The sequence below is a fragment of the Astatotilapia calliptera genome, chromosome 14 (assembly GCF_900246225.1).
Source record: "Astatotilapia calliptera chromosome 14, fAstCal1.2, whole genome shotgun sequence".
NCBI classification, from domain to species: Eukaryota; Metazoa; Chordata; class Actinopteri; order Cichliformes; family Cichlidae; genus Astatotilapia; species Astatotilapia calliptera.
The window spans coordinates 16,923,494-16,934,663 of NC_039315.1; the positions used below are offsets into that span (position 1 = coordinate 16,923,494).

Genomic DNA, 11,170 nt, shown 5'->3' on the forward strand with positions numbered 1-11,170 from the left:
TTGTGTCATGTGCATACATGTGACACCGAGTGACATATTCTTTTATTACTATAGACAATCATTGTAATTTATTTCGACTCAGTCCCACATGCAACTGCTGCTGTGAAATCTCATTAAATTAAAAAAATGTGTATTAATCTATATTTACACTTACAATAGTGCTCCCCAAAATCCACCTTGTCCTCATGCTTGAATAGCTCTTTGCTAAAAAGTACAGTGTTGAATTTTCAAGAAAATCACATTTGTAAGACAAAGAGACAAAGGAACAAATGTGAAGTTTCTTGCATGAAATATTTGCCGTCTTTCATTCACTATATTTTAATTCTCGGATGCCAAGAAAATACATCAGAGTGCATCAATAGCAAAACGTGAGGTTTTAAAGCCTGATGATGTGCTACCACACTCCTGGAGCTTTATTAATGCACTTCCCCATATAAGCAACGCCCTACGCTCATTATTTAGTAGGTGATAAAGAGAGATTTACAGCGCAGGCACAGAGTCAGTCTATCTTCACTTCATCGGTCATGCTCACTCCTACACTGACATTATCACTAAATCCTCTAGCAACAGTTGACTTCAATCAATGCGCCTTTTAATCTCTTGGATACAGAGTTACAAAATCACACAAATCAAGACTCCGCCCTCAGGTGTGCTAAGAGAAATAAAAGCTTCAGAACAAGCTTTCTTCCCCCTTCACCCCGAATGTCATGACAGTGTTTAGTCCTTCTTTGTCTGTCCTCTAGTCATATAATGAAGCACTTAGTGACTGCAACACCCATTCACAAAGTTTAAAGCTGCCGTCACCCCCTCCCCCTTTCACTGCCCCCCCATCCTCCTCTGGGTTCAAACTCCTCCACCACCAACTAATATGTCTCTCTAATCTTCTTCCCCTTTTCCTAACCTACCATAATGCCGTCCCCTTAAGCCTTAGCCCCACACCCCTCAGCCATCCCATCCCCAGGAGGCCCCCGAAGAGTCTGACTGGGTGGTCCCCCACCCCAGTCCAATCCAACCCCCTCTCTTTAGGGTCAGAAGTCAGAGGTGAACCCCAACATTGTGTGGGAAACGTGCTCTGCCATGTGCTCGCTGGGCCAGCCTAGAAAGAGAGGAAGGAGTTCAGGCTGCCTTATTTCCTCTCTGGGCCCTGCTAGAACTGCTTAATGGGGCTCTGGGGTCAGTGGGACAGAGAAACACAGGAGTTGTGTTGGTGTTGGTTACAGTTTTGATTTATTGGAACAATTTCTTCTCCAAACGTGAGCTTGTTTGTGTTGAAAGGGAGACAGAGGAGACAGGATGAGGGGATCAAGAGAGACGCCGTAGAGGATGATGGGGGAGATTGTGTGTGTACTTGTCTCTGTTCATGTGGTTAAGTGCAGAAATGTGTCTACTGTCTGTATTTGTGTGTGGCAACCGAGATCCGTTGCTGAGTGTGTGTTAACTTGAAGTATTTATTAGAGACTGTCTAGCCAGTGCAGTGTCTACACTGTAAAAAAAAAAACGTTGCTAAAACTTAAAAACTCAAGGCAACCGACTGCATTTACGTTTTTAGGTTCTGATGGATAACTTATAATTTCAAGTTTAGGTGATAAGTTGCTTTAGCTAATGTTTTTGTGTTGACAAAATTAATAATTGTCCTTTTTCTCAACTCATATTTTATTGTTTTTGCAACGCATTTCCTAAAGTTTACACAAGGTATTAGTTTTAGTTTTGGCAACGTATTTCCTAAAGTTTACACAAGGTATTAGTTTTAGTTTCGGCAACGTATTTCCTAAAGTTTACACAAGGTATTAGTTTTAGTTTTGGCAACGTATTTCCTAAAGTTTACACAAGGTATTAGTTTTAGTTTTGGCAACGTATTTCCTAAAGTTTACACAACATATTTTTTTTGTTTTGCCAATCAATTTCCTAAAGTTTAGAAAAAGTATCTTTCATAGTTTTCATGAGGTGCTCCCTGTTGTACCAATGAATGTTTACACAGTTGATTTTCAAATAACTTTGTGTTCAAACACAACTGCACCACTGACAATGTTGACTTTTGAGATCAGCCATTTTTAACATACTGACAACATTCAGCCACAAATAAAGTCCTTCCAAAAACACAAAAAAAGTCAAATTTTTGTAACAAATGTTACTCATCCAATTTTAAAGGTGGTGTTGTCAGACAGAATATCAAACCTATCTTGATAGATAGTCACTAACAAACGGATTCAAAACATCAGATGGCAGGATGTGAACAACTTCTATCTGGTTTCCATACAGCAAACAACTTTCAAACAAATTTTTCCACCACTTGTCTTTTAATAGTAATGGTATCAACACTCCAATTTCCTGTGAAGTTCAGTATCGCGCCACATTTGTTATAAAACTAATACAAATGTACCTAAAACCAGATTATAAAATTTTTTAAAACAGCTCAAGTTAGAATAAAACCTTTCAACATTTTATAATAACATGTTATACATGAAATCTGCAATCAGCCATGCAAGCTACATTAAGTAAAGTTAGAACAGAAGACATTGATTCAGAACTTTCTGCACCTTACCGTTTTCTTAAAGACAGAAATTAACTTTTTTCAGAGCAACTTGCCACGAAACCCAAAAACAGTAAATCAAAACAAATTGCCATTCTGTTTTACACAAGTTGCATTTGAGTTGAACATGTTGTCAAATAGGTTAGACTTTGGTTAAGAGCTTGGTTTTGAAGCTTCTTATCCTCTGGGAATAGGTAGATGTCAACTCCATAAAAATGTGTTGCACAGCTTCAAATGTGTACTTGAGTTCTTTGGGAAACTCCATGTTGAGCCCATAAAGTAGGCCAAACAAGTAGGCAAAGGCAGTGGGAAGGTCTGGCAGATCATCAAGAATAATGTCCTCTTCCAAAACAATGGCAGTGTTGACCACTGTGGACTGCGAGTTGGGTCCCACGTAGTCCTCCAGAACAGTGAGGATGCCCACCGTAACACCTCGGGTTGCCCTCTCAACTGGATCTGTATCCTATGCAAAATAAAAAACAACAGTACATATAAGTCTCTGAAAACCAAAACTGAAGATTGAGTAGATTTGCATACTCACCAGACATGTTAAGAAGAGTTTGGTCTCGTCGTCGCGAACAAATATCGGTAACCCTTCCAAACTGATGGTTCGTCGATGCTGGACTATGTTTGAGACCTAAAACAAGGAAATCAAATAAGACTCAGTCTCATTTATAAACCTACCATTTTGTTTTTAAAACACATTAAGTGTTGTTGCTCAAAATACAGCCTTAAGAAATAAGATGTTGAAATGAGTTATTACAGATAATTGGTCATGTTTTTGTCAGTTTTTTTAATTTATTTATTTTTTAAGTAATTTTGATGTGCAACAAATGTAGCACACTTATTACAACATTTATAACAAAAAGTGCCATGAGTGGGATGAGAGTTGAACTGTCTGTCATTACCTGCAATCTGCCAAACAGCGCTGCTTGTTAGCTTGTAATCCCATTCAGGACACACTTTTTGAAAACTAACAATTTTTACATCAATTTAGTAAATATTTAATAAAGTATCTTTCGTTACAGTGGGAACTTCAGGTTCCTCATAAACCAGACACAAATACATTTTTATATATTACCTGTTCATCAAACTTCTGCAACAGGGAATCCATGTCATTGCGGAAAGCAGCTTTTCTAATTCGATACAGCTTAATCAGCCGAAGTGAGTAAGTGTCGAGGGCAGTCATGAAGGTCCCCATGAGATCCTTGGTGGTAATGCGTGAGAATTCCGCACAAATCTACAAAGCAACAAAAAAAAATATAGAAGAAAACTTTTAAAGGTACATTATATAAAAATCACATTGTTTTCAAATTTGGTTAAAAGAGCTTAATTTCAAAACATTTAGTTAGTCTCGGTTGATCTATTGGTCAGGCCTTGATTGGATTTTTTTTTTTCTTTTAGTGGTAGTGGTGGTACAAATTATAACTGACGTATTAAAAAAAAACAAAAAACAAGAAAAATCTGATCAGCAGATTTTACAGTAAGTCTATAGAATACCTAATCAAATGTTGATAAGACAAAATAATGGTTTCAATTGTTACAGGATGTATTGCAGAAAAGAAATAAATCAATAAATTGTATTTTAAATTCATTGAAAAAATTCCATTAATTTTATAGTTATGTAGAAATGAAGTAAGAATAACATCCTGTGGTCAAATTTGTATACTTTCATAACACGTAAGTGACTTTCTCAATCCTGTTCTGTGAGTTTCATGGCTGTTGCCCGCTAAGGGTCAGCACCAAAAGATTCTAGATGCCCAGTGAAGACAAGTCATTGCGGCGACCGTGGTTCAGGGGGTTGGGAAGCTCATCTGTAACCGGAAGGATGCTGGTTCTATCCCCAGCTCTCTCTGTCCTGGTCGTTGTGTCCTTGGGCAAGACCCTTTACCCCACCGCTTACTGGTGTTGGCCAGAGGGGCCAGTGGCGCGATATGGCAGCGTCACTTCTGTCAGTCTACCCCAGGGCAGCTGTGGCTACAACTGTGGTTTCCCTGCACCGATGTGTGAATGTGAGAGTGAGTGAGTGAGTAGTGGAATTATAAAGCGCTTTGGGTGCCCAGAGAAGAGTGAAATAAAAGCAATCCGTTATTATACACAGCAAGTTGACAAGTAAATAGATTTCACTTCAATAGAGTTCATATTTTTAGAGCCAAGTATTTTTTTATATTTTATTGTTCTGCATTGTTAGCTCAACGGTAGCCTTCAACCTTTTCTACAAGATATTGGAGTGATACAAACAGATGCTTCTCAAGGGCACAAGAAATGGAGCTCACGTTCATTTACTCACCCAGACAAGTTTCGAGGCATTTGGAGTTGTTCAGAAGGAATTGTAAAGGTCCTATATCATGTAAAATCAACTTTTTGGAGCTTTTAAACACATTTTAATGTTATTTCCTTAGATTAAAATCCCTCCAGAGTGGTTTTTGGCTTAATTCAGGCATTTCTTAGTTGTCTCAGTGAATCCTTTCCCCATAACCGTGGCTCAGCTCTCTCTTGCAAAACGACTGACTCGTAACATTGGGATTAAAATTTCTTTCTAACAACTCCAAATGCCTTGAAATTTTTCTGGGTGAATAAATGAACGTTTTCAATTTTAGAAATAAGACCACACTGGGGAAAAAGGGAAGAAGAAAAAAACGGAAGTTTTCCTTTAAATATTTAAGAGATTATCTTACCTGTTCTTTCAAGAAGAGAGCTGGCCATCTGAGCTGCATTTCCTTGACCAAGGGCTGCATCTCCACAACTTCTTTCCTCCTGAGAGAGAATGTGATGTCCATCTTTTGGGTGATGAGTGCCATGTTCTTATCCCTCTTCTTCACCTTTTGGTTCTGTTGAGATAATTAATGGGTTGGTTTTGAAAAGTGCATCATTTATATTTTTAATTACATCATCATCTGCCTCAATGTTCTGTTAAGCAAGCACCTGTTTGATTCTTTGAAATGAATGAACCTGAGAAAATTTTAAAATGTCACTAATTTCCTCAATAATTCTCTGCAAAGCACTTTTAGAAACATGTAACAATGTTTGCATGCATAGAAAAAGTCTAGCTATTTTATGTTCAAGACATTGGTAATCTACAAACTCATTGTCCTCTTTATCACTTGATGCTACACCTGAACCACTTGGTAATGTCTCTGGCTCCTGAGAGGTATTTAAGGATTTATCAGGGGAGCTACTTTCACTAGGACATGCATTTGCATGAGAAATCAGTCTAATACAGTTTTTTATATCTTTTGAGTTTTTGTGCTTTCTGCTTGTGTGTGACGTAAAGGTTGTTAAATTGTTGGTAGCATAGTCACATTTTTGGAAAGGACAGGATACAGTCTGATTTTTTTAAGTGCCTTAAAATATGTGAAATAAATGTATGCTGTGAGCAGTTTTCCTTAAATTCACAAAAATCACAAAAAAATGTTGAGATCTCCTGCCTTTTCTTAGCCCTGTTGTGTGATCTGCTGAGGTGAGACTTCAATGCCCCTCGTGTCCTGAACGAACAGACGCAGTCACTGTAAACACAGGGCAAATGAAATCCTCTTCTATGTCGTAGCTGGTGATGTCTTAAGAGTACTTCTTGGCTTGAACAGACAAAAGAGCAGAACTGGCACTGCATACAAAAGCTATAATGAGAAGAGAGGAGAGGACAGTGTCAACAATTCAAAAGAAACCTGAATTAATCTCAAATTACCAAAGTTACATTACCTGATAATGTGTTTGGGGCGGGGGGCAGGCACTCCTGTTCTGATTCCTCTCCTTACCAACTCCTCATCAGTCCCTCATAAATCAGGACAAGCAGTGGTCTGGAGTTGGCTTTTAATTCTCTAAATAAATAAAAATAGCAATTAGTTTTAAAATAAAATACCAGCTTCCTGACATTACTTAAGAATTTTTTTGGCTCACTAAAGTGAGCTGATTCTGCCTTGTAAAATGCCATGTGAAACACAGTAAAACAAATAATTTACAAAACATACATTACATCAAATGTTTAATTTATTTAATTTATTATTAACAAATTGTATTCTACATGGAATGCACCAACAGTATACTGGGATGTATTATGTAAGCCAAGGATAATTTTGTGTGATTGGTTTTACAACTTAGAATGACAAACATTGGATTGAGAGTATGAGTGGGATAAAACTCCTGAAGCATCTGTTTAAATTATCAGTGCATTTATTAATGGTGCTCCATAAATAAACCAAAACAATGTTGTTTTGTGCATAACAAAAAGCTCACAATTGTGCAGTCAAAATGTAAAATAAAAGATGCTGAGCATAATAACAAAGACAGATTTTGCAGCTGCTCTGTTTCCAAGTTCTACTGCGCAACTGACAGCCTGGAGTTTGAAATTCTCTTTGTAACCGTGTCTCTTACAGGTGCCATTTATGGTCCTTACACACATAATATGGTAATATTACGTTGAAGCAGAGTACGTATCACTCTGCGAGGCTCCTCGGTAGCCGTAATGCTCCAACAATCCATCAAGCAGTGCAGCTTCATAGCTTACCAAAGTCGTACCAAAACATTTTTTGACATATTTTTTTAAGCTGTGTACCACATAAAATTGGTTCGAGGTCAGTAAGCACAACCAGAATTCATACATAAGGCAGACTGTCGATTTTTGAGATGAAAGGATTTTAGGCCGTGCGTCAACGCGTTAGCCCGGTTAGCTCACTAACGCCACCCAGCCCCACGCACGGGGTGATCCGCGGTAACTAGTTAACGGAGATTTGCCCCGTTAATGCAGTTATGGCATTAACTTTACGCTGACAGCACTAAAATAGTCATCTTCAAATGTTTTCTTTTTACCGACCAGCTCCTCTTTGATAGCTGCCGTGTCCATCTTGTCGTTGCCTGCAGGTGAAGCGATGGGGGAGGGGGAGTTGTGTTCAGTGAAGGAGAGAGGCGGAGTAACACAGCGTAGAGACAAAAGTGGACGAAAGAGAGGCAAACTTGCGGCTCCACGAGTATAATGATAATGTAGACTACATCGATATAAACTATATTGTCACATCTCATATTTCATTTAGTGGAGCTCGCTGGCCATGAGGACTCCACCACCCCGTTCACACAGAAACTAAAGCACACATTTTATTGGCTAGATGTGATTCGAACAAATTAAACAACATGGCAGCAGGCGCCCCCGAACTTTATTTTATTTTATTTAAATAGCGGCGGGGGGTTGCTGCCGTTGGTCATGAGTGAGCCAGCCTATTTTGTTTCGTTCGGTGGTATGGCGGCCACAGACTGCACTTCATGAAATACGCATAGGGGGTGTCGCGGAGGCTTGTCAGATATGAGCGCGCCTCTTTAGTAGCGAAGTTTGTCGGATTTTCATTGGTTTGTGACATGGAATCTTAAATGATATAGTAAACACATACCCATAAGCCACAAGGCTTCTTAGCCAAGAAAGTAATGCTATGCTAAGTTTCGGAAAAATACGAAGAACTTCAGTTGTGATATTTCTAACAGACAAATTGAGACTGTTCAAACATATACTGTCTGATATAATAAAAGAAACATTACTTGCCTTTAGAAACTTGAGATGAACGATCTATCCAGCTCCTAGCCTCACGTTCTCATTAAGGCAGACGGGCAGGTGGCTTTCAGTCCTTGCAAAAGCGCAAAGTAGACCCCGTAGCATCCAAAAATATGAGATGCGCATGCGTACTCAGGCACAGAAAGGCGCCAACAGCTTCAACTCATGTAAAACTTGAATTCATTCATTTTGCCAGCAATAAATTTAATCTGAGACCAACTTTTGCTCCAAAACGTTAAATGATTAGTTGAAACCCTTAATGTATTTGAGTTTATGGGCCAACTGAACTTTTATTGTTGAATTGTGAAAGAAATGACTGTAAGCTCAACAACTGCAAGTTTGATTTTTTACAGTGTAAGGAGCTTAAAGTGATTTATTTGTAAGGCTATAGAAGCTGGTTATTTTACTGGCAAATTGTTGTGTATTTTGGGAAATGATGGCCTTGATTCTGTCCAGCAAAGGATAACAAGCCCGACTGGCAGGCAATACCTGGCTGTGCTATAATTAAACTTCTGGAGGACATACTGCACAGTGTTTTATTGTGCTGTTTAAATATTGACAAAAGGTTCATTCTGTGGACGTTGACAGAAAGTTTTGGATTTGAAATCATGAAACACATTACAGCAACGGTCCCCAACCTTTTTTGCGCCACGGACAGGTTTATGCCCGACAATATTTTCACGGACCGGCCTTTAAGGTGTCGTGGATAAGTACAACAAAATAAAACTAGTACCGGTACCGAAAAAAAGAAGATTTATTCATAACACACGTGAAAAGACCCAGGAAAACCGAGTAAACGATAAAAACGATAACAAAATAACGCTGAAAACCGATAAAAACCCTGAAAACCACACATTTCACACCTGAGCCTCAACTCTCGCGGCCCGGTACCAAACGACTCACGGACCGGTACCGGTCCGAGGCCGGGGGGTTGGGGACCGCTGCATTAAAACATGTATAGATAAAACACCACCAGCAGAACAGCTTGCAGAATTCACCCTTGTTGGAATATAAGACTCACGAACATGGAAATATTTACAATGTGACTTTCAAGTACTGAATGGTTTTGCAATCTAGCACTAGTCCAGAAAAGGCCTCCTAATATGCACATATACTGTACATCCAGCACAGACAACAGGGACCATTTAATTCAAAGGTTTAGTATGGAAATGGTTTTATAGCCATACAAACACAACCTTTGCTACAGATATTATATTGTATAAGCCTTCACTTATGTGATTGCAGATATACCAAGTAAACATAACTAAAGTTATGTTGTGTAAAATGTAAATTATTACAAAAAGGAAAGTGGTTCAAAGACAACATATCAGATGCTGATGCAGATCATTTTGAAACATTTTAAATAAACGCTTAAATGAACTTTGATGCCAAAAAGGCATTTCAAAGAACTTGGATTAAGAGCATGTTTACACGTTTCTGATATTACCTCTTGTTTTAATGACACTCTACTATGCACTTAGTACACCTGTAATTCATCTTGCCCGTGTTCTGCCAGCTTTATTGGAGTTTATAAATGCTTCGGTTTAACATAGCATAGTGAAAGTAATCCAACCCCTATAAGGAGCCTTCAAAATAAACTCTAGTCAAAGGAAAGTGTTGGGAAGATGCAGACATTCTCCCAGATATTCCACTGTGTAGCAGAAGATAGTTGATGTCAGATCAAATTTCGCTATTAGAAATATTTGGTCTGGTTTTGGAGAAGGATGGCGCCAACTGTAGATGTACAGTGGCAGGATGTACGAAGGAAACTCTCTCGCTGTGAATTTACCAGAAGTTACCTGCCCTATTCGCACATGGGAGTAATTGGATGTTGGACACCGAGTTGTGCTGGTGGTGTGGCTGTTTAAAATCTGTTAAAAGTCCCCTAATGGCCAATTTGGACATTTATGTTCTCTTTTCAGCTCTGTTGATCTCCAGAAAAGTTCAGGTCTGCTCTGTATGTGTGGCTGTGGCTCATGAGGTAGAGCAGGTCATCCGCTAATCTGAAGTGTGGCAGCTGGATCCCTGGCTGCTCCAGTCCTTATGCTAAAGCATCCTTGAGCAAGATGCTGAACCCTAAATTGCTCTCGATGCATTCATCCGACCGTCTATGTGTAATGAATGTCAGAAATAACTTAGACATAGAAAAAAGTGCTTGTGTTAATGGGATTAAAATAAATTTTGTATAAAGGATTTTGAAATGCTCAAAAAGAAAAGTGCCATATAAGATCCAGACCTTTTATTTAAGAAACATGGCTGTCTTGGCTGCTCTTTTTTGTTTAGTTACACTTCGGTGAATGAAGTGGTTTCTAAACTTTAAAAGGCTCTGCAGGCCTTCCACTGTCTCTTATTTCTTGTGGCGGATTGTCCTGTCAAGCAACATCACAATAAAACCCTGGAGAAGAATACAATGAGTGGAAGCTCAAAGTAAACTTCCTGAGTTTCTCCTACTATGTTCTTTGTTTCTATTTAAGCATCCAACAATAAACATCTAAAAATAGAAAGACATGTGAGGTCCTCCTCACTCGCACTGCTCTCTTCCCGCACATGTGGTGATGATGGTGTTGTCTTCTGTAGTTTGAATTTATGTGTATTTTAATTACCAGCTGGCTGTGATCTTTACCTTTAAAATGCTAGCTCTGATCTCAAAACCACAATCAATATCAGTAGACAAGAGGACAGTTTTATAGTTTTGTATGTATGAACTAGGTATCTGTGTGCATGTGTGGTGGGGGGTTTCTGAGAGGGGAAGTGACATCATGGAAAGTGACTGCTGTGCAAACAGAGGCTGCAGCCCCCAGGTGGGCTCTATGATTAAGAGATTAGTGAGGAAATGAAAGGGCTTCAATCACACACATATGCAGACTTACATACACATGCAATAACGAACCCAATCTTTAGTGTGGATGTATGTCTATAAATTAGCCGTGCGTGTGCGTGTGTGTGTGTCTAGAAAGTAAAGGAAGTTAGCTCACAGTGGTTGCCTGTCCTGGCTGGCAATCGCTTGCAGCTCTGATTCAAGAACAGAACAGAGCTGATTTAGCATGGCTACAGGCAAACAAACTCCAAATGAGCATTTCAAAATCCTCCTCCGACATCCACTC

The 11,170-nt window shown here is 39.0% G+C and overlaps 1 protein-coding gene across 1 annotated transcript; it reads right to left on the reverse strand.

The window, feature by feature from the left end:
* Positions 1-2,278: 2,278 nt before the first annotated feature.
* LOC113036989 (uncharacterized) lies at positions 2,279-7,370 on the reverse strand. The gene is made up of 7 exons (XM_026193648.1): positions 7,341-7,370; positions 6,230-6,348; positions 5,959-6,147; positions 5,209-5,361; positions 3,612-3,770; positions 3,072-3,167; positions 2,279-2,993 (listed from the first exon to the last, which is right to left on the reverse strand). Exons 4-7 carry the CDS (start codon positions 5,329-5,331, stop codon positions 2,673-2,675), a joined length of 699 nt encoding a protein of 232 aa, XP_026049433.1. The 5' UTR covers positions 5,332-5,361; positions 5,959-6,147; positions 6,230-6,348; positions 7,341-7,370; the 3' UTR covers positions 2,279-2,672.
* Positions 7,371-11,170: the final 3,800 nt, after the last annotated feature.